Below are 24,646 nucleotides of genomic sequence, written 5' to 3'. Positions count from 1 at the left end.
AAAATTATGACGGTTCATTTTTCGATATGAAGGGTGATGTGATGAAGAGATATTAATGTCTATAATGTTATTAGAAATTCTTTTTAAATTGGATTTCTAGTAGGATCTGTGTCTATGTGTGTGCCTTAATTGGATTAAAACCAGCTAGTCTGGGTACTTTGACGTATAATAGTTTGAGATGTTAATTGGGTAAACAGTAAGGAGGAAAAGGTATAGTGTACATTTGCATTTGTTGAATAAAGCATTCAAGAGTGGGAGTAAAATCTTGCACCTAGCTGGGAGATGCCAAGCAATGTGTTTATATTAATAATAAAATTGATGGAATGAAAGGAGTATTGTTAGGAGGCATAACATTTAAAAAACTAATTCACATTCAAAGAGGAAACCAGGTATAAACAGAAAGTTGTGTGCACGCAGGTCAGAGGCATTTAAGATCTAACCAGCCTGTTAGCCTACAACTGTCTGCAAAAGAACCAAATTGCAAGGGGCCACATTTTAAATTCGTAAGGTCAAATGTGCTTTGCCTGGTGTCTGTTTAAAGTCTATGAGTTATCATTGCCTTGGTGAAGATTTACCTGGGAGTGATTAATTTGGGAATTTGTTTAAAAGTTATTATGGTAGTAATTTGTAGACATGTGTATGTGTTTAATTAATTGTTAAATTAATAAATGTTTAATTTAGTTTTATATAAAAAACCTCTTGAGGCTTGGTGGTTTTATTCCTGAATTCAGAGCTGCATCTCAAACATACCAATTGAAAATATAGGTTATGACAGTTATCAAGTTTCTCTCTGAGATTTAAACAACTCAGCCTTTACCAACTGCTATGTCATAATAGCAGTTACATCCTTCCTTAAATAAGGAGAACAATACTGTACAAGGTACTCCGATGTGGTCTCACCAATGCCCTTTATAATTGAAGCATAACCTGCCTACTTTTATACTCAATTCCCCTCACAATAAATTATAACATTCTATCAGCTTTCCTAATTGGTATGTAAGTTTCCTAATTGCTTGCTGTACCTACATACTAATCTTTTAGGATTCATGTACTAGGAAACCTAGATCCCTCTGCAATCTCTCATCACTTAGATGATATGCTTTTTTATTCTTCTTGCCAAAACGGACAATCTTTCAAATGGAGCATAATATGGGAAAACGTAAGATCTTTTCCCACTCACTTAACCTACATATATCCCTTTGGGGCTTCCTATGTCCTCATCACAACTTTCTTTCCTACCTATCTTTGTGTCATCAGCAAATTTAGCAACCATACCTTTGATCCCTTCATCCAAGTAATTTATTCACAATGGTAAAAAGTTGAGGCCCCAGCACCGATCCCTGTGACACACCACTCATTATATTTTGCCAACCAGAAAATAACCCATTTATGCATACTCTGTTTCTTGTTAGCTAGCCAATCTTCTACCTATGTATCGAATACACCATATGATGCTACTGACCAGTACAAAGCAAAAGGTTCCAGCTCAAAATCTGACATGGCTGGCTTACTTGATCTTAATCTGGATGATAGAGGGAACCTTAATACTGGTTTGTGTCCTCTGTGGAGGCTACTTCTGATCAGCTGACATGCTGGAAAGTGCAAACATGGAGCTATCAGGCAGGACAAGATTCGGCTCAGCTATAATGTCTCCATACACTGGCTGGACAACATGCACAGTTTGAGCTCATCCATGAAGAAGAGTCAATTGAGGCAGGCATTGATGGGCTTTCTTCACTTGTAGTATAAATTATTGCTTCTGGAAATGAAGGGAGAAAGGAGCTGAAAGAAGGGTTATCATCTTTCAGGGTTCCTGCAACTGCAGTAAAATAAAATTCCACATTTTAACCAAGTTGAAGAAGAAATTTTCAATGGGTCTCATGTGAAAGATCAGAGCAAATAGATCTCAACCACAGAAATACAGCATCATTTTAGATGTCGTCTCCTCCACCCAGTGCTTGTTCCTGTTGTCCTACCTTGTTTACTAGTTCTGAAGAAAGCACCTGCAAAGTCCTCCACCTCTACAACAACAAAAATCTGCAACTGACACCAACAAACACACCTCTCCTCGCATGACGTAAGCAAGAAAGGAGGGACTGGGGAAACTGGCGTGAACTACTCGGCCAATGACCGCTGTTGTTCTGGCAGTCTCCAGAGCAGCCAATTAGCTGTGGCAGTGGTCAGGAGGAAAACAAAACTTGTACTGGATTCCTGACATGCGAAGCAAAGCAAATTATTTCAGAGGTGGGAAGGAGATGTCGGAAAAACATTGGAAAAGGTTGGAATTCCACCCAAAGTCAGAAAAATCTCACCCCTGTATTTATAAATTTCTACAACTTTTCAATATCTTGGACCTTTTTTTGGAAATTTCCATGACTTTTCCAGGTTTTCCATGACCAGCAGGAATCGTGATATTTGGGTTTTTGCAAACAAGAATCTGCCTAATCAGGTCAAAATATTTAACTAGAATTTAAGCAAAATCCTTTGCTACCTACAGTTTAATCCCAAGAAATCTCAGCTTTTAAAATAAATGTGTGTAATAATTGACTGCTGCTCATCATTTATTTTCTACAGCACCCAAAGATACAAATCAGGATCTTGTATGTTGTTCACATGCAAAATGCAAATTCAAGAACGTATTTATAGGTTCATACAATCTTAAAAATAACAGCTCAATTTACTTTTGTACAGCATGTCTGCTTAGGACCCAAAATACATCAGGGAAGAGTAACAAATTACCTGCCTGATGGTGTTCTTTTCATCCCTTGAATGATATACATCATCCAAGAAGAACAGTGGATTGGCTCTGGGGAAACCATGATTTTAAAAATAGTGATCACAGTCTCCTACGCACATATCAAATCAGCCCTAGGGCCTGAGTCATTGCACCAACCATACTCAAACTAAGCAGCAACCTAATATTAACCCCATCCCCCATGTGGAGGGGGGAAATTGATTTATGAAGAGAATTCAAAGCTTAAGACTTAGACAATTGAAGGCAAGCCTACCAATAAAGGAAGGAAAATCTCCACATAGTCAAATTTTGAACTGATGTCGACACAGTAACACTGGTTAAGTGTGTGAAGAAATGCTATTAACGCAAGGGCTCTGGCTGTTGGAACAAGTTGCTGGATTGTCCAGTCAGCATGAATTCTCTGCAATCGTTCAAAAGGAAGCTGGATGATTTTCTGATTCTGGCTCAGGAGTCAGAGAGGAATTTCCAACATATCTAAGCTAGCTTTTTTTAAATTGTTTTTATGTCCCTTCTGTTTTAAGACCTCATGAATCTTAGTCAGATACAAGCTGGGCATGAGCAGCTAATACTTTGCTAGTGCTTTTTATATGCTCTCCAGTATGGCCGTGAATTCTTCCCAGAGAGAAATTTGAACAGCTTAGGCATTACAGATTCTGGGAAACCCTCATCCAAGTGAACCATGGAATATAACCCTTTTAGGAAGGCTGCCCTGACAACTGTTTCCAAATTGTTCATAATTGACTGTGGAAGACAAGTTCCCTGAACAATGTTCTTTACATTGCCTCTCAATCAGCATGATGTGCCATAATGGTATTGTGTGCACAAACTTAATCTTACAAAGGCTGATTAAAACAAAACACTTATGGCCATTTGAAAGATATTGTGCATCGGAAGGCTTCTTGCCCCCAGCTTTGACTTCAGCACCCTGAAGAAGGGACTTGTAATAACTTCTCTGAGCAAGGATATAAAGACCAGCAAGTATCTCAGCAGAGCTCAATCAAAAGTCTTGTGACAACTCAATACAGGGTTGCAGGAGCCCATCATGGATTGCAGCAAGCTCTTCCATAGACTTGGCCAGAAAAAACAAAACCAGAGGCCGGCATAGTAGTTCAGGTCCAACTGATGCAAAATATTCCTGAATCTGATACTCCTTAAGATCAGAAATTAATCAGCATTTTTGCCTAATTCCATCAGGATCTTGTACTCCCAATTAAGCAGGCATAGCCTTCAAATATTACCAGAAATGGATCTATTTATTTAATAACAGAATTACATTGTTCTGTCTAGCCACAATTTCCAAAAATGTTCAAGCTCTAGGATTCATATGCAGGTACTATACAGAAATTTCCACAACTTAACACCTGAAACATCCAGGCAAAAACCGAAGACAAGCAGATTTTATCATTTCATTGGATCCATGAGAAAACAAAGTGAGAGCTTTGCTATTAAATGAGTGTAGAAATCTTTCAGCCCAAACTTCTTGCTTCACTTTTGGCAGTTTGGTAGTCAAAAGCTCTTGTGAACCCATCCATGCAGTCCCATTTAAAATTTATCAATTGAATTTAGTAAAATTACTCCATGCAGCTTTATGAGCTAGATCAACCTGTTTTCGTAGAATTTTACTTACCGGAATTGCTGTTGATACAACTTTTCTCTGCCAGTTTAAGAGCATATCAGTGCAGTTCCTCAAATCTTTTCAAGAATTGCTTATCAACTTTGATTATGTGGTGGTCCTTTTTTGCCTCCAGTTTCAGCACTTCTAGCTGATACGCAAGTTCTTTTGCTTTCACCTCAGTTACTAGATGAGCTAATTCTAGCTTGCTTTCCTTGTAGATATGATTAACTACTGTTCTTTCTTACTATTCAAATTTTTTACATTTAAAGTTGAATTGTCTGCTATGTAAGTGTTATTCGATCCCTCCTTTTGCTTGCTGACATTGTTACACTGGATGGGTTTTACTCCGGATGATTTTCCCTGGTTCAGTGTCTCAAACCCTTCCCATAGGCAAGCCCTTGTGCCCATCACCAACCCAATGCTGAGGTAATCTGTAGTGAGACCAGTGACCAAAGGATCACTGGTAATTCAACTTACTGGTCATATCCTCACTGACAAACTGCCTGTCAGATTTATTAAATGGTAAGTAATGATTCATTTAGATATACAACAGTTACAGGACCAGCTGTCCCTCCTCAGAAAAAAACATGTCTGTTACACTAAACATAGCGTTAGCTTCCATGTAGAGTTAATACTAACAGTCCAATTTTTTTAAACTGATCAGATGATACAAGACATACTAAGAAATACTTCACAACAACATGACTAAGACTAAACAAATTTAGCTTGTGCCCCTTAAACTCAAAACAGAAATGCTAATCAATCACATTTGAACAAAATACCTGAAATGCTTGTTTGAGTTGAGCAGAAACTTATGTGTATCAAAACTATTGGCAGGATTTTGAGCACATAGAGTCAAATAATGATTACAGTAGAGAAAGCTATTCAGCCCATCAAGTCAGTGTTGGTTCTCTGCAGGAGCAACTTCGTTAGTCCCACTTCCCTGACCCTTCCCCTATAGCCTTGCAATTTTTTTTCTCTTCAAGTGATTGATTCTCCTTTGAAATCCAGGATTGAATCTGCATCCACTGCTCTCTTATTCCAGATCTTAACTGCATAAAAAATGTTTTCCTAATGTTGCTTTTGCTAATCACCTTAAAGGCTCTTGGCATCCATGAACTTATTCTCTCCTTGGCCTACCTGTAGCCTTTGAGATGGTTGACCACAGCATCCTCCTCCAACATCTTTCACATTCTTCCAGCCAGGTCAGACTGCTCTCATGTGGCTCTATTCTTATATACCTTATTGTAGCCAGAGAATCATTTGCAATGGTTTCTTTTCCTGCTCCCATACCATTAACTCTGGTGTCTGACAAAGAATAGCCCCCTCCTATTTCTCATCAACATGCTGCCCTTGGCGACATCATCTGTTAGTCTTCACATTTATGGCAACACCCAGCTCTACCTCACCACTACTTCTCTCGACTCCTCCACTTTTGCTAAATTATCAGACTGCTTATCTGACAATGAGTACTGGATGAGTAGAAATCTCCTCCAATTAAATGTTGGGAAGACTGAAGCCATTGTTTTTGGTCTCCACTTCAAACTCCGTTCCCTAGCTACCGGCTCCATCCCTCTCCCTGGCAACAGTCTGAGATTAAGCCAGTTTGTTTGCAAACTTTGGTGTCATGTTTGATCCTGAGATGAACTTCCAACCTCATATTCGTGCCAACTTTACCTGTCTCAGTTCATCTGCTGCTGAAACCCTGATTCTTAGCTTTGTCATGTCTAGATTCGACTATTCCAATGCAGTCCTGGCTGGTAACCCACATTCTATTCTCCGTAAACTGGCGGTCATCCAAACCTCAGCTGCCTGCTTCTTAACTTGCAACATGTTTCGTTCCCCTATCACTCCTGTGCCTGCTGACTTACATTAGCTCCCAGTCAAGTAATGTCTTGACTTTAAAGTTCTTATCGTCATTTCCAATTCACTCCATCACCTTGCCCCTCTCTATCTCTGGAATCATGTCCAGCCCCACAGCGCTCCGAGATATCTGTGCTCCTCTAATTCTGACCTCTTGTGCATTCCTAATTATAATTGGCCCTCCATTGGTGGCCGTGCCTTCACTTGCCTAGGCCCCAAGCTATGGAGTTCCCTCCCTACACCTCTTCGCCTCTCTAACTCATTTTCCTCCTTTAGAACACTCCTTAAAACCTACTTGTTTGACCAAGTTTTTGGTCATCTGACCTAATATTTCCTTACGTAGCTCGGTGTCACGCTTTGTTTTGAAATATCCGAGCAGAGGTTTGGAAAGTTTCAATATGTTAAAGGCGCAATAGGTTGTTGTTAACTGTGTCCTCTGAGCCTTGACCTTCTGTCAATGGGAACAATTTATTTCCTGTCTAGCCCCTCATGATTTTGAGTACCCTATCAAATCACTTCACTAAAGAGAACTACTGCCCAAGCTACTCCAATCTACCCATGTAACAGAAGTCCCTCATCCCTGGAACCACTCTCATAACTTGTCTCTGCACCCACTCTACAGTTTTCACATCATTCCCAAAGTGCTACATCCAGAACTGGACACAATACTCCAGTTGAGACCAAACAGTGTTTTATAAAATGTTCATCATAACTTATTTGTTTTTGTAATCTATGCCTCTATTTATAAAGTCCAGGATCTCGTATGCCTTTTTAACCGCTTTCTCAACCTTCCTGCTACCTTCAACAATTTGTGTACATATACTTCTATCTCGCCATCCCTGTACCCCTTTAGAATTGTACCTATTATTTTGTATTGCCTCCCCTTGTTTTTCCTCCCAAAATGTTTCACTTCATTGCTCTGCATTAAATTGATCTGCCACGTTTCCACCTATTCCAAAAGCCTGTCTATGCCCTCTTGACATCTAGTACTATCCTCCTCACAGTTCACAAAACTTCCTAGTTTTGTGTCATTTGCAAATTGTCGCTTGCATGACCCTGAGTGTCGACCCCTGGAAAACCCCACTGTACATCTTCCTCCAATCCAGAAAACAACAGCGTTTCCTGTCACATAGTTAACTTTGCATCCATGTTACCACCATCCCTTTTACTACATGAGCCTCAGCTTTGCTGGCAAGCCTATTATGAGGCACTTCACCAAATGTCTTTTGGAAACTCATATAGACTACATCAGTGGCAATATCGTCATCAACCCTATCTGTTACCTCATCAAAACAATTCAATCAAGCTAAGCACAATTTGCCTTTAACAAGTCCATGTTGACTTTCCTTAATTAATCCATACTTGTCCAAGTGACTGTTATTTCTGTACCAGATTATCATTTCTAAAAGCTTTCCCATCTCTAAGGATTAAATGAATTCTGGGTTAATCGCTGCACCCTTTTTAGAACAAGGCTCTAACAATTGCAAATCTCCCGTCTTTTGGTACCAACTTTGTATCTAAGGGGGATTGGGAAATTATGCAGCCTAACTTCCCTCAGCATCCTGAATTCAACTTATTCTGGTTCTAATGACATATTAACTTTACGTTAAACCAGCCTTTCCGTTACCTCTCCTTTATCAATTTTTAGCTCATCCAATATCTCAACCACATCTTCTTCCACTATGACTCCTGTAGCATTTTCAAAGATAGATGCAAAGTACTCATTTAATATCTCAGCCATGCCCTCGGCTTTCATGTGTAGGTTTCCTTTTTGGTCCCTAATTGGCCTCACCCCTCCTCTTACAACTGTTTTACTATTTCTATGCCTATAGAGGACTTTTGGATTCCCTTTTATGTTAGCTACCAGTCTCTTCTCATATTCTCTCCTTGCCTCTCTTATTTCCTTCTTCTCACTTGCCCACTGAACTTTCCATGTTCGGCCTGACTCTAACTTGCATCATCAACCCGACATCTGTCATACTCATCTTTTTTTTCTGCTTCATTTTGTTCTTTATCTCTTTCATCATTCAGAAAACTTAGACCTAGTTTGCCTTACCTTTCCCTCTCATAGGAATGCACCTAGACTGTACCCGAACCAACTTCTCCTTAAAAGAATCCATTTTTCCATTATAGTTTTTTCAGCTAATCTTTCATTCTAACTTACCAGGGGTAGCTCGTTTTCACCCCACTAAAATTGGCTCTCCGCCAATTAAGTATTTAACATTGCTCCTTGTCCTTTTCCATAGCTTATCTAAACCTCACTATATGTTTCCATATTGAGTTTTGATCTACCTCATTTCCCCAAACATAACAAGCATTGTTTCCTTCCTCATTGGACTAGAAGCATCCTGGTCAAGAAAATTTTATACTGGCATCTGTCTATGTTAGGAAAATTGAAGTCCCCCCCATTATCACTACTCTGGTTCTTATACACTTCTGTAATTTTCCTGCAAATTCACTCCTTTATATATTTCTCATTAACTGGTGGCCCAGCAGTATTATGACATCTCTATTGTGTCATAACTCTAACCAAATAGATTGTCCTTGACCACTTTAGGATATCTTCTCTGTTCAGCACTGTAAAATTCTCCTTAATCAATGCTGTCACCATTCCTCCATTCTTTCCTTCCTTATCTTTCCTGAACACCTTGTGTCCAGGAATATTTAGTACCTAGTCATGCCCTTTTTTGAGCCTGGTCTCCATTATTGCCACATCATCATATTCCCATGTGTGTATTTGAATCTGCAGTTCACCAAACTTAGTTATGTTTTGTGTATTTACATACATGCATTGTAAACATGAATTAGATCTGTTTTCCCTCTTAGTCTGACCCCATGTATTACCTTACTATTTCTTACTTTAGTGCTGTCTCTCGCAATTCTTTGTGCACTTTGTTTCTCCTTTCTAATGCTACATCACATTTTCATTCCCAAGCCAAATTAGTTTAAACCTTCCACAACAGCACCAGTAAACCACCCCATGAGGTCATTGGTCCTGGCCCTGATGAGGTGCAGCTCCTCTGGTCAAAACAGGTCCCATTTTCCCCAGAACTGGTCCCAATGTCCCAGGAATCTAAAGCCCTCCTTCCTGTATCATCCCTCGAGCCACACATGCATTTACACCACCCACCCAATTTTACGTTCACTAGTGGCATTGGGAATAATCTGGAGATTACTATCTTTAAGGTCTTGTTTCTTAGCCTTTTTCCTAGCTCCCCAAAATCAGTCTGCAGGTCCTCATCCCTTTTTCTGCCTATGTTGTTGGTACTGATATGGACCACAACCTCTAGCTGCTCATCCTTCCCCCTCAGAATGTTCTGCAGGCGCTCAGTGATATCCTTGACCCTGGCACCAGGGAGGCAACATACCATCCTGGAATTACATCTGTGGCTGCAGAAATACCTCTCACTTCCTCTAACTATAAAGTCCTATAAGTTGCTTTTGTGACCTTCTTCCTCAGCACCACACTGCTTAACCACCCATAGTGCTATGAATTTTGCTTCTAGTTGTTTCTGAGGAACCATCGCCCTCACCAGTATTCAGAACTCAACAATGATTGGAGAGCGAGATGCACTCAGGGGACACTAACATTACCTACTTGGTCTTCCTTGACTGCCTGATGGTCACCCATTCCTTCTCTGCCTGCACATCCTTAAGCTGTGGTGCTATTCATTGCAGTGACTCCAGCTCTGCTCATGCTCCAAAACTCTGAGTTTGAGCTCCTTCAGCTGGTGATACTTCCTGCACATGTCTTTGTCCAGGGCATGAGATGTGTCCTGGAGTTCCCACATAACACAGGGTATGCATTCAAAGGGACTGAGATGCTCTGTCATGCCTCTAGATATTATCTATTTACTGAATTAAGAGAAATAAACTTAGGACTTAAATAAACATCCTCCAGCTTCTCATCAATCAGCTCCTTCCCTTGTGCTGATTTAAGTATTCAGAAGGCTATAGAAATAGTCAGGAACTGGAATAAGGGACATATGGCTCCATAGTGCTTGATTTGGTTGGTGGGGCAGCTGGGCAATAGTAAGAGCATATACCCATACAACCAACAGCCCGGGCTAATTGACTATAGAGATAAACAGCATTGCAGCAGACATGGCTGATAGGGTGTAAATGAAAGAATCTAGCATAGTGCAGGGCACAAGAACAAAGAAAGATGACAACAGACAGGGATTGAGGTTGAGGACAACAGTAACTGGGCATCAAAGACTTCAGTAAAGAAGAACGTAAGAGTAAAGCAATAGCTATTGACCTCCCCAAGGGATGTGAAGGTGCAATTAATCATTACAACCCATATATTAATGGCCACTAAAAATTGTGGATTCCACTACTAATCATCTCTATTCCTATTATGCCATGACAGTCACCATCCAAAACGAAAAAAACAAAATTCATGAAGATAATTGAACATGATATACAGAAAATGAATAGCAAAGAAGAAAAATGAAAGGCAATGAATATGATAGAATCTGAGAAATATTGAGAGAAACAGGAACACAAAGATGACAAACAGACAAGGTAAATAGTTTATTAGTTGTTGGGTGGTCAAAGAAATATGGCAGCTGAAAGAAATTAGAAAAAATTGAGAGCAGTTTTGCTGCTGTGGTTTCTTCCTGATTGACAACACAAAATAAAATGAGCTGTTTGATTTTATTTTCCCTAGTTGTCTACCAGCTCATGTTTGATGGGTTTTCCTATCTATAGCTAACTTAAGTTAGCTTAAAGTTAACAAATAATGATTATTTCATCCAATTAAATGTAAGTGTGATATAATTCTTAGTCCAGTGCCAGGGGCACATTTTCCAAGCAGCCATTGTGTATTAGATGCACAACTTTAATTTTATGGATGAATAGATGTGATAAATCAATTTAGATCAAAGAAATAATAAACAGGGAATGGGGGGAATCCATCAGATGAAAGCTAATTGACCTGAAACATTAACTCTGATTCCATCTCCACAGATACTGCTTGACCTGCTGAGTATTTGAGGATGTCTACTTACATACAAGAACTGATGGAAACCTGTTTAGCCTTGCCCACGTGAGATCCAAGTGTGCCAAGTCCTCATCAGAGAGTTGCTCTATGCTGACGATGCCGCACTAGCATTCCATACCAAGGAACACCTTCAACAGCAAATGGAATCATGCCTATAAAGAGTTTGGTTTGACCATCAGCATCAGGAAGGCAAATGTCACGGTCCAGAACATTGCCGTACCACCATGTATCAGCATTGACAATGTGATGCTGGAGGTTGTTGATAGCTTTACATATCTAGGCTCCACAATCACCAGCAATCTGTCACTTGATGCTGAAATCAACACATGCATTACAAAAGCTACAATTATGTCCAAACTGAGTGACAGAATGTGGAACAACAGTAACTTGACTGAAAACAGCAAATTGCAGGCCTAACAAGCCTACATCTTCAGTGCACTCCTCCACAATAGTGAGACCTGGACAATAAATACTATGCAGGAGAAAAGGCTGAACCATTTCCACCTTTGCTGTCTCAGACATATCCTTGGCATCTCTTGGCAGGACAAGATCACCAGAGGTCCTGGAGCAAACTAATTCAGAATATACTCAATGCTGTGCCAATGATACCTACGCTGGCTCAGCCATGTTCATCAGGTGGATGACAGCCATATACCCAAAGGCCTACTGTATGGTGAACTGGCCATTGGGTCACAACTTGCTAGGTGTCTATATCTCTGCTAAAAGGACCTGGAGCGATATAAGAAGAGGGGAGACACTAACACTGACAACAAGGACACAATGTTTGACTGTTTGGAGGGGTATTGGAAGAGGCGAGCAGAAGTGAAAAGCTCAGTTGGCCAAGAGAGCTCGGAGAAAACAGAGGCCAGTAAATCATGCACCTTCTCAGTCCACTGTCTTCCTCTGCAGCAAATGTAGCAGAGTCTGCCATGCCAGAATGGGGCTCCTGAGCCACATCAGGAGATATTTAACACAGTTGTCCATCATGGCGCAAACCATTGTCTCACAAGATGGAAAGCTGTCAAGTGTGCAATATTTCCAGCATTCTTTGCTTTCATTTCCTATTTCCAAATCTGCAGTATTTTGCTTTTGAATTAGTCACAACACTGTGATTCTGAAATTAGCAGCTTCTCCATATGCAAATATAGCAAAAGCGTCAGGTAAGTGATTTTGAATTAGTTTCTGCTCTTTAGTATTGCAACATAAATTACTTTAAAAAGTCCTCAGAAACCAAATTCAAAACTTTATCAGTAGGACTAAAAAAATGAATGCAGAGATAAAGAAGTCCAATGCTTACTGCAAAATTATTACATAGTTAAAGGGTCTCAAACTACTTTAGGGTGATTGTTTGCATTGCTTACCTGTGTTCCATCCCCATTCACCAGGGGAGGCAGAAGAGACAAATCCACATTGAGAAGTGAGGGTGCATCAAGTGATGGTGGTTTTTCTGCCATTATCAGAAGTACATACGCACAATGGCTTCCTTTTCCAACTCCTGATCTGAAAAAAAACAGTTTAAGTGAATATGCAACTGTAATTTGAATACAATATTTCAGTATTTAAACCCATATGTTCATACAACAAAAGTGGCTCCTGCTGGCTGTTATACATTTAATTCATTAAAATGTCCCAAGACATTATCTCACACCCCCCTTGCTCAGTGTTTTGGGAAAAAACGATTCTCTAAAATGGGCATTTGGTTATATATATGATAAAAATATACTTATATGGTTACACAATTATTTGTCATATTGAGTTATAAATCTGTGCAGAAATAACTATAATTCATAACCGCGGTGCTACCCTTTCCCCTGACCTTCGACAATCACATGATCCATTTAGACGCTTCGATCACTAAATAAAAGTGCCTTATATGGCTTTTCAAGCCAATAATGTAAAAGTGTTTTTTATTTTAAAATGTCTCCCTTTAAAAGATTTTAAAAACTAATAAAGCGTGAAAAACACATGTGCTGCAGTCATAATCCATGATACAGTTATCGTCAGAAAAATTTGGGCAGTGGCATCAGTTGTACCTGGTCCAAGTGACACAAGGATCTCCCTTCTTTCCTTGACACCAGATAAATATGTATATTATTGAAATATATGTATTGTATACTTCTTCTTTACTTGTGAACATAAGGGATTGAGTACAAATAATTTGTCTAAGGTTTAATTACCTCATTATTATAGAGAGACCTATAAATGAAAAAAACTTTTGAAAGTGGACGTCAGAAGAGAAAAAAGCAGCAGCTTGAAAGGTGAATAAAACAATTGCCGAAAGTTGACAGTTATTTAACTGTAAAAAAGGAGGGACCTCATACTCAAGAGAATTAGCTGGGCCCACAACAACCACAAGCTTCCACTTGTACTAAGTTAAATGATACAGATGTGAATGTGACTACTACGCCCGAGAATTTCACAGAGACTGAAATTCCAGCTGAAGGAAATAGATACACAAAGTCCAATGATCTTGGTCTCTGGGGTGCCTTGACTGAGGATGATATTTCATCCTAGACACAGAAGTGTCAACATTGGTATGGCCCATTTGAGAAATTGAAGCGGGCATTCAAAAACCAGATTAGTTATTTTTCAAAGGTCTAGTTTATTCAATGAAAGTTAATGGTGAAAAATACAATCAAGAGTGGCTAGTATACTCTCCCAACAACTGGTTGTGTTTACTGTCTTGTCTGCAAACTCTTCTCAACATCATTGACAGCACTGGTGGGTTTAATGACTTCGAAACCCTGTTGGAATTCAAAATCATGAGAACTTGGAGGATCATAGAAATGCTTTGTTCACATATCTGACAAGGCAACGTGGGTTAACCTTGGATTCACATCTGAAGGAACAGATAAAAAAAAGGAGCAACCGTTCTGGGTACATGTACATGAACGTGTCATTGCAGTTGTGTGTACAGGACATGGGTTAGCTTTAGGGGGAGGCAATGAAAAGTTTGGCTCGGCACATAATGGGAACTTTGTTGGCTTGAACTCTTTGCTAAGTTTGATTCATTTCCTGCCAAACATAAAACATTATGGAAGCAGTGGATCTGGGAAGCCTTCATACTTGTCTAAAACAATATGTGATGAACTCACCCAGCTTATGGCTGAAAAGCTAAGAGGATCTATTTTGGATGACTTGAGAAAAGCAGGATACTTCAGTTTGTCTGTTGGCTCTACACCAGATCTTTCACATGTTGATCAACTAACTGTTATTGTATATTATGTGTCACTGGATGATGGTTTTCCCATTGAGCACTTTCTAACTTTCCTTGAATTAGAAACCATAGTGGTGAAAGTATGGTCAATATGGTGATGGATTATCTTAGCAATAACTGCAAAGTTGATTTTTTTTTATTCATTCTCAGGATGTGGGCTTTGCTCACTGGGCCAGCATTTATTATCCATCCCTGGCTGCCCTTGAGGTGGTGGTGGTGAGCTGCCTTTTTGGACCGCTGCAGTCCATGTGGTGTAGGTACACCCACAGTGCTGTTAGGAAGGGAGTTCCAGGGTTTTGACCCAGCAACAGTGAAGGAATGGCGATATATTTCCAAGTCAGGATGCTGAGTGACTTGGAGGGGAACTTCCAGGTGGTGGTGTTTCCATCTATCTGCTGTCCTTGTCCTTTTAGATGGCAGTGGTCATTGGTTGGGTAGGAGCCTTGGTGAATTCCTGCAGTGCATCTTGTAGATGCTAAATGAGTCAAATTGCATCAATTGCCTGATCAAATAAAGGATTTAGGAGCAATTTCTTTGCACGTTTTGTTGTCACATGGGAGTGGTTGAAACAGATAGCACTGATGACTTGGGATTAATCTGGTCACTCTTTTCTAAGTCTTTTCTAATGCATGTACAATCTACTCTTAATTCAGTCATATTTCACCCAGAATATTTTGAATGAGCCAATTTTAAGGACACAGCACACCAAAATATTACAGGGACATTAATCAACAGCAAAAAATATCAAATGGTTGTTGAAATGCACATGATTGAAGCTTGAACACTGCCAAGCTGTGCAGTTGAACTTAAGCTATTTTACAAAATATTCTGTGATGGAGTTTGCTTGCTCAACAGTGCACTCAGCGACATAACTGTCAATGCTATTTAGCATAAAGAAAAGTCCCATTAGTTCTCAGCTATTCTATCAGCAGTTATATCATGGCTATGGTAGGGACTAATTCCCCTACCTTTGTCAGCATACTAAATCTATTTGCTTGAGCCTCTTCCTCAGAAAAAAATCCACTTTCACAGCTATATCAACTATTACCGTGTCAGTCCGCAATTGACACATCAGGACTTCCTTACCAACACTATCAATGAATTCAAAATTTGTACCAACGGAACTATCACCAATTTAGAGATGGCCAACTGTGTCTGTGTCAGATTCTCGACTGTGTCAAATGCAGTTGTTTCCTTCAATTGCAGGACTGATGAACAGTGTTGGAAGCAGTTTGAAACTGATTTTGCTTTTAGCTTCTTCTATGAAGAATGGGTTATCCAGTGAGAATTGTATGCCAATGCAAAGTTCAGCAATGTTTGTCCTCATCAAACATTTCTCAGTGCAGTTTCATAACATAAACCATACTAGTGCCCAGTGGTTGAATTGTGAATGTAATGTTTTGCAGTTAAAATATTAGCTTTGTTGGTATGCCATGTGAGATGCAAACTTGAGAACCATCAAGGTTACTTTTTTGCCTTATGATGCCACACTTCAAAGTAATGCAGCCAATGTTAATAAAATAGGCATTGAAACATTTTTGTTGTTCTTGTAGGTTACAAGCAGTGTAACTACACCAAAAAATATGGCTGGGGTGAGGGAATGGGGAGATGGTGGTGGAATTCTTTATCAGCAGCTGCCTTCTGCTCTCCCAGTACCGTGAGCGCAAAACACAGCGTTCAGCTTTCCACCCCCACCACGCACATTATTAATTTGCAAAAGCTAGTATTCTACTTGTGTGCAGCCTTTAATTAAAAAATTGGCTAGATTGATCAGCATGTCTTAGTAATATAAAATCTGAGATATTTTATCATGCATTTAGTTGGCAACACAATTGATGGATGCATTATTGTTACTACCAGCAGCCAAAAAATCCCCAAATCCCCATTTGATTTGCCATACATTGGCCCCTGTTTCTAGCAATGCTCAGGAACTCATTTCTCTGGGAAATATCTGAAAATACCCCAAAACTTTGCAGGGAGTCAAATTATTCTGTCAAATCGTACAGATAGATTATTTAATTATACAAATGCCAACCCTCCAATAATTGAAGGTTTTTAAAAATTCATTTAAGGGATGTGGGTGTCACTGCCTAGGCCAGCATTTATTGCCCATCCCTAATTGCCCTTGAGAAGGTGGTGATGAGCTGCCTTCTTGAATTGCCGCAGTCCCTGTGCTGAAGGTACACCCACAGTGCTGTTAGGGAGGGAGTTCCAGGATTTTGACCCAGCAACAGTGAAGGAAAGGCGATATATTTCCAAGTCAGGGTGGTGAGTGGCTTGGAGGGAAACTTCCAGGTGGTGGTGTTCCCATGTATCTGCTGGCCTTGAATGTCTTAAAACCAATAACAGTCTCCAAATTAGGAAATAAATTCTTCCATGACTTCAGCCTATACCTCAAAAGGAAATGTACCAATATCTATTTCTCTCACTCACCGATTTCTGAAGACTAAACCACAGATGCTTTTCAAGTGCGGCTGACAATTGTAACTCAAACATGTAGTTGAAATATCAACCACACTAGAATTCAAACCCCATTATTACTTCAGGATAAACTTTGTAACTCAAACAACACTATGTGCGTTTGTAAAAGATTAATAAATGTCATACTGAAGCAAGCTAAGAAATACAATTAAATTACAGTACAACACAAGCTGAAAAAGTATTATCAATGGCTCAAGAGTCCAGTGAATGCCAGGTTTCTGTAGGTTTTGAAGTTCTTTCATTACATTTCTAACTGACATCAATGGTCCAGCAGAAAATTATCTGCCATGTTTCAGAGAAAAAATTCCCAAGTGACAATTGCAGAGTACATATTATCACACAAGACATTTCCAGTACTTTGCATTTATATTTAAATCTTTTCCTTACAAAGTAAAAGTGACCCTATCTATATCAAAATGTTTTAAAGGTTGATAACTAGACCTTTGAATAACGCAAATAAAGGTTAATCCTTCCCTCAAAATTCATAAAACTCATGCATCAATTACATTCTTATTTAACAAAAAATGGATGAAAGTGAAAGTGTGAGTAAACAAAGTTTTACCTTTTGGGTAGTTGCATACTTGCTAACTTACTGACTGACTTGCTGAGCTTCTTCCTTCTTTCAGACTGCCCTCCTTAACCTCCCCCACCACCAACTTCCCAAAACCAGTCAATTGCTTCTATTTAGTTTTAAATTAAATTCATCCTAAATGTGGCCCTGAAACATCCAAAGTATTCCAATTTTTCCCCAAAGCTTAGAACTTTTAAGCTTAAATTTCACAAGCTTTGAGCAATGCTTTTTTAGGTTCACTGGTTAGTCAAATAAAAAGCACAGGAAAATTTTTTGATGCTTCCAAAATTCAAAGGTATAATTTTGTACATGCAAGAACAGCTTTCTAATCATTTTGCAACCTTTCAAGAACCAGAAATTAATGGCTAATGGTGCAGATTACTTATCAGGTGTATTGAACTATTCTAAAAACAGTACAACCCCCCCAGTTAAACTGTTTCAATGACACACAGTAATATATTTAAATATGAAAAACAATATAAAACTAATGCAATAATATTTTGGAAGACAAATTAAAGCTTCCATTAGAGTCCAGGATTTTTAAAAAATTTACAAGTTCAATTTTGCTCAGTTGATACTTTAATCCCTATAAGGAGTAAACTTTCAATATAATTTAAAAAGACCTTCTTGTAGGTACAGAAGACATTATTCAAAAACTAATTTGAGCAGCAGGTGCTTCCTCTCACAAAATACAACGTCAAGTAATTTCTTGCTGCTTAACACATTTGCAAGAGGACAGTTACACAGCCACATTGATAGGGACATGGGAGTGGGTTAGTCACCCACTACTCTCTTACTTGCAGTTTGTTGTAAAGTGGGGAGTGAATTACATATAATTTACTGTACAGGAACAAGGACAGATCATTCAGCCCCTCGAGCCTGTAACACCATTCAAGTAGATCTTGGTTCGTCTGTATCTCAACTCCATCTGTCTTGGTTCTGCTTAATACCATTAACTAATCAAAATTTATTAACCTCAGTTTTGAAATTTTCAATTAACCTAGCCTCAACAGCTTTCTGGGTGAAGAGTGTTCCAGGTTTCCTCTATGCATTGTGTGAAGTAGTACTTTCTGGCATCAGATCTGATGTTGCTTGGGATTCTTCCACCGCAGGAAAAAGTTCTCCTCCATCTACCCCATCAACTCCTTTGATCATCTTAAGCATCTCAATTAAATCCTTAATCTTTTATTTAAGGAAATACAAGCCTGGTATATGCAACTAGTCCTTAACCCTTTTAGCCCCAGTAACATTCTGGTGTATTTGAGCTGCACCCTCTCCAAAGCGAATAAAGTCCTCCTGAGGTATGGTGCTAAGAACTGAATGCAACAGTCCAGATGAGGGCCAGGATTCTGTCTGGCCGACAGGGGTCTTGCCCACCAGTCAGAGTACAGAGATGCTCCCATCAAAGTGGGCCCGGCCGCCATGGTTCCTGCTGCAATGGGAGGCATTAAGTCCAGCCAGTCTAACCAGATCTCTGTATGGCTATACCGTAAGATATAAAAATATTCTAATAGTATTTTAAATTACTTTTTTGCAACTTATATCAACTATTAGCAATTTCTGTACTTTGACCTCTAAATCTCTTCTCAGCTATAGCTCCTAGGTTCTTGCCATTAGGAAAATATTTTGATTTATCTTTCTTAGGTCCAATGTGGATAATCCTACATTCGTCCACAGTGAACCCCTTCTACCACAGTTTTTGCCTTCTCATTTAATCTATTTCAATCTTTTGCTCCAAGCCACAATACTTCCTGTGCCAGCAAGCTTAGATATACAGCTCTCTCTTCCTTCTTCCAAGTCATTCATAAACAGAATGAAAAGTTGTGGCCCTCGTACATATCCCTGGGGGGAATACCACAAAGCAAATCCTGCAAATTTGAGTACACTTATTGTTCCTGTTCTCCAATCGCTACCTCCGACCCAATTCCCGATCTTAGTCAGTAAGTTGCCTCTAACTGCACGTGCTCTCATTTTTGTACCCCTATATAAATAACCTCCATAGACACGCCTTTATCTACCCTAGTTTCCTCCTCAAAACAGACCATTCAGCTCTACAAGGCTATGCCAGTTTTTAAACCCCATGAGCTTCCTCCCATCTTACATCTTCACACCTCAAATATATATCCTTCTGTTTTCTCCCTCGTGTACTTCTCGCTTCTGCTTAAATGCATCTATGCTATCTGTCTCAGTCATTCCATGCTATATACTCCAATTGCGAGTTCCATGTTCTTATCATTGTTAGTCAAGAAATTTCTCCTTAATTCTTCATAGGGTTTATTAATGACTATTTTATGGTCATAATTTTAGCCAGCCCAAGTGGAAACATCATCTCTACATCTATCCTATAACCATCATAATTTAGTGACTGAAGTCTTTCTCAGTCTTCCTTCTGGAACTTCCTAAAGATCTAAAAAACAAGATGTATAACTTATTTTTAAAAAAAAATCACTTTACAGCTCGAACAAAACTTCCTCTGACTTAGAAAATACTGTTTTGGCTATGTAGTTAAATAATGTATTGTCTTTGCTGGTTGTTGCTTTGCAGTTTTTATCATTGGGTCTACTAAGATTCACAGGACTCAACTTGATCCTTAGCTATTTCAATACTATTCGTGCACGAATGTGTGTGTGTGTGTGTTACCACTGTAGTACACACAAACATTTTGTCCAATTTCTAAGCTGTCCTCTTCAGATCCTTTGCCCCATCTAACTTGGTGTCTTTTGTAATAAAAACAAAAAATGCTGGAAATACTCAGCAGATCAGGCAGCACCTGTGAAGAAAGTTAACATTTCAGGTGGATGACCTTTCATCAGAACTGGGAAAAGTTAGGGATAAACTTCTCGACTGAGGATTCCTCCCACTGTGGTTGACAGGGCTCTCGACAGTGTCCACCACATTTCTCGCACTTCTGCTCTCATCCCTTCCCCTAACTCCCAGAACCACGATAGGGTTTCCCCTTGTCTTCACTCTCTACCCCACCAGACTCCATATTTAACAGATCATTTCCTGCCCTTTGTGCCACCTCCACTGTGATGCTACTGAACATATCTTCCCCTCCCCTTTGATATCTCGGTCCACTTCTCAATCGCTCCCAATGCCCATCCCCTTCCCATGGCACCTTTTCATGCAAACGCAGGAGATCTAACACTGGCCCTTTTACCTCCTCTCTCCTCACTGTCCCAAACACTCCTGGGTGAAGCTATTTATGCACACTTCTTTTAATTCAGCCTACTGTATTTGCTGCTCACAATGTGGTCTCCTCTACATTCACAGAATCACAAGTGTAGAAGAGGCCCTTCGGCCCATCAAGTCATTGGGGAGACCAAACGCAAATTGGGTGACCGCTTTGCAGAACATCTTCATTCAGTCCGCAAGCATGACTCTGAACTTCAGGTGGTCTGTCATTTTAATTCTCCACTTAACTCTCATGCTGACACCTGTCCTTGGCCTGCTGCACTGTTCTATAGAAAAGATCAATGTAAGCTTGAGAACAGCACCCCACCCTTTGATTAGGCACTTTACAGCTTTCCTTACTCTAGAGTTGAATAATTTCAGACCATGAACTGCAATCACCCCCCCTACACCACTACCAACACCCCCCTCCCTCCACCCTCTCTCCATTTTATCATCTTTACATGTTTTGGTCTTTCTCTTATTTTTGCTTTCGGGCAGCAAGGTCACTTACAGTGTGAAAGAAACAGTGGGGCCATTTACAGTGAGACAGTGTGAGAGAAACAGCAGGGCCATTTACAGTGAGAGAGTGAGAGAAACAGCAGGGCCATTTACAGTGAGAGAGTGTGAGAGAAACTGTGGGGCCATTTACAGGGAGCGAGTGCGAGAGGAGTGGGGCCTTTAACAGTGAGCGAGTGAGAGAAGAGTGTGAGATTACTAAAGAGCTTGAAAGGGAAAAGGGCACAGAGAGCAGCTGATTGGTGAGTATTTCTAGTCTTTAAAGTAAAGTAAGGGCTTTAGTTTGTGTTTAGATCTCTAGTTTTTTTTCTCTTTTTCTTAAAAATAGCTTGTTAAGTATAAGATTGATACTGGTGTGTATAAAATATAATTATAATAAAGTGTAAAGAGTGGGGATACTAGAGTAATTAATTAATAAATTGAATAAAATATGATAGCGATGGCAGGATGGGTGATGTGTTGCTGCTGCAGCATGTGGGTCCTGTTGGACACCAAGGTGATCCACAGTGAACACATCTGTACCAAGTGTTTGCAGCTCGAGGAACTTCAGATATGAGTTAAGGAGCTGGAGTCCAAGCTGCAGACATTGCGCCACATCAGGGAGGCGGAAAGTTACTTGGACACTTTGCTCCAGGACGTGGTTGCACCCCTCAGATTAGGTCATTCAGAGCGGGGACTGCAGGGAGGATGAGCAAACTGACCATGGCACCATGGTACAGGGAGTCATTCAAATGTGGGGAGGAAATGGGAACATAGTACTCGTAGGGGACAGTATAATTACGGGGATAGATACTGTTCTCTGCAACCGTAAGTATAAGTCCCGAAGGCTGTGTTGCCTGTCTGGTGCCAGAGTTAAGGACATCCCCTCAGGGCTGAAGAGGAACTTGGAGTGGGAGGGGAGGGATCCTGTTGTTGTCATCCATGTTGGTACCAATGACATCGATTGGACTAGAAAGGAGGTTCTGCTGAAAGAATTTGAACAGTTAGGAGCTAAATTAAAAAGGAGAACTTCCTAGGTAATAATCTCAGCATTGCTACCTGAGCCAATGGTAAACCGGCATAGGGTAAATAGAGTCAAGGAGTTAAATGTGTGGCTCAGGGATTGGTGTGGGAGGAATGGGTTTCAGTTCATGGGGCATGGGCACCAGTACTGGGGTAGAAGGGAGCTGTTCTGGTGGGATGGGCTTCACTTGAACCGTGCTGGGACTAGTGTCCTGGCGAATCAAATAGCTAGGACTGTAGAGAACACTTTAAACTAATGGGACGGGGTTTGGGGGATGGTTTCTGGCAAGGGGATACGTAGGCTTATAAAGCAAAAGGACATGGCAGCCTTGCAGGGCGGCTATTTCGGTCATGATACTCAGAGTGTGACAGGAAAGGACAGTGTACGAATATTTAAAAAAAGCAGCAAATAGGGTCAAAAGGGGGAAAAAATGGTAAAAAGGCAAAATTAATGGCTCTTTACTTAAATGCATGTAGTATTCGGAACAAAATAAATTAATTAACAGCGCAAATAGAGGTTAACAGGTATGATCTTATAGCCATTACAGAGATGTGGTTACAAAGAGATCAAAGCTGGGAACTAAATATTCATGTGGCTTTTCAAAAGGACAGGCAGGAAGGAAAGGGTGGTAGGGTAGCTTCATTAGCACGAGATGGAAGAAGTATGATAACAAGAAAGTATCTTAGATCGGAAGATGTAGAATCTATACAGGTGGAGGTAAGAAATAACAAGGGGTAGACGACACTGATGGGAATAGTCTATAGGGCCCCTGACAGTAGCTATACTGTAGAACAGAGAATAAATCAGGAGATAATGAGGGCATGTAAAAAAGGCAGTACATTAATCATGGATTACTTTAATCTTCATGTAGATTGGGAAAATCAAATTGACAGAGGTAGACATGAGCAAGAATTCATAGAGTGTATTTGGGGCAGTTTCTTAGAACAATATCTTGTGAATCTAACCAGTGATCAGGATATTTTAGACCTGGTAATGTATAATGAGGCAGGTTTAATAAATGATCTCAGAGTAAAGGATGCCCTACGAAACAGTAACCATAATATGGTAGAATTTAGCATTCAGTTTGAGAGTGAGAAATTTGGATCAGAAGCAACTGTGCTAAACTTAAATAAGGGTAATTACAATGAAATGGGGGCAGAGTTGGTTGGAGTGGACTGGGAAAGCAGTTTAGCAGAAAATATGGTTGATGAACAATAGCAGATGTTTAAGAAAATAGTTCATACTTCAACAAAGATGAGGAAGAAGGATTCAAGGAAGGGAATAAACCAACCATGGTTAACCAAGAAGTTAAGAACAGTATCAAATTGAAAGAAAAAACATACAATGTGGCAGAGATTAGTGGTAAACCAAGGGACTGGGAAAGTTTTAAAAACCAACAAAAGATGACTAACAAATAATAGAGGGAGAAAATAAACTTTGAGGATAAACTAGCAAGTATTATAAAAACAGACAGTAAGAGTTTCTTTAAATATATAAAAAGGAAAGAGAGGCCAAAGTGAATATAGGCCCCGTAGAGAATGAGGCTGGGGAAATAATAATGGGGAATCAGGAAATGGCAGAGGAGTTGAATAAATACTTTGCTTCAGTCTTCACAGTAGAAGATAGTAATAGCATTTCAAAAATCCTAAATAATCGAGGGGCGGGGGAGGAAATAAAGAAATTAGCTATCACTATAGAAAAAGTACAAGGGAAACTAATGGGGCTAAAGGCCGATAAGTTCCCTGGACCTGATGGGTTTCATCCTAGGATATTACAGGAAATAGCTACAGAGATAGGGGATGCACTGGTAGTAATCTTCCAAGAATCCTTAGATTTTGGAAAAATCCCAGAGCAATGGAGAACGACCACGGCCAACATAACACCCTTATTCAAAAAGGAAGGGAGACAAAAAACAGGTAACTATAGGCCAGTTAGCTTAACATCTATAATTGGGAAAATGTTGGAGTCTATTATAAATCATGTAATAGCAGAGCATTTAGAAATACATAATCTAATCAAGCAGAGTCAGCATGTCTTCAGGAAGAGAAAATCATACCTAACAAATTTATTAGAATTTTTTGAGGAGGTAAGAAGCAGGATGGATAAAGGTAGACGTAATTTATTTGGATTTCCAAAAGGGGTTCGATAAAGTACTGCACATAAGGCTACTTAATAAGATAAGAGCCCATGGTGTTTGGGGTAGTATATTAGTATGGATAGAGGATTGGCTAACTAATAGAAGACAGAGTTAGGATGAGGGGAGCATTTTCAGGATGGCAACCTGTAACTGGTGGAGTGCCACAGGGATCAGTGCTGGGGTCTCAATTATTTACAATATATATTAATGACTTAGATGAAGGAAGTGAATGTAAAATCGCCAAGTTTGCAAATGAGACAAAAATAGGTGGGAAGGCAAGTAATGAGGATGACACAAGGAGTCTACTGA

General features: G+C 39.7%; 1 protein-coding gene across 4 annotated transcripts in view; it reads right to left on the bottom strand.

Moving 5' to 3' along the window:
- The window catches only part of fndc3a (fibronectin type III domain containing 3A), a 249,305-nt gene that overhangs the window by 178,079 nt on the left and 46,580 nt on the right, over nucleotides 1–24,646 (bottom strand). For 3 of the 4 annotated variants that reach the window (XM_041211953.1, XM_041211951.1, XM_041211954.1), the window contains exon 2: nucleotides 12,600–12,738. In XM_041211953.1, the coding sequence (XP_041067887.1) occupies nucleotides 12,600–12,692 (93 nt within the window). In that variant the 5' untranslated portion in view covers nucleotides 12,693–12,738. The remainder of the gene's footprint in view (nucleotides 1–12,599; nucleotides 12,739–24,646) is intronic. The other variant, XM_041211952.1, reaches the window with a different exon arrangement.

The sequence above is a fragment of the Carcharodon carcharias genome, chromosome 18 (assembly GCF_017639515.1).
Source record: "Carcharodon carcharias isolate sCarCar2 chromosome 18, sCarCar2.pri, whole genome shotgun sequence".
Lineage (NCBI taxonomy): Eukaryota > Metazoa > Chordata > Chondrichthyes > Lamniformes > Lamnidae > Carcharodon > Carcharodon carcharias.
This window is presented reverse-complemented; position numbering and strand designations above follow the sequence as displayed.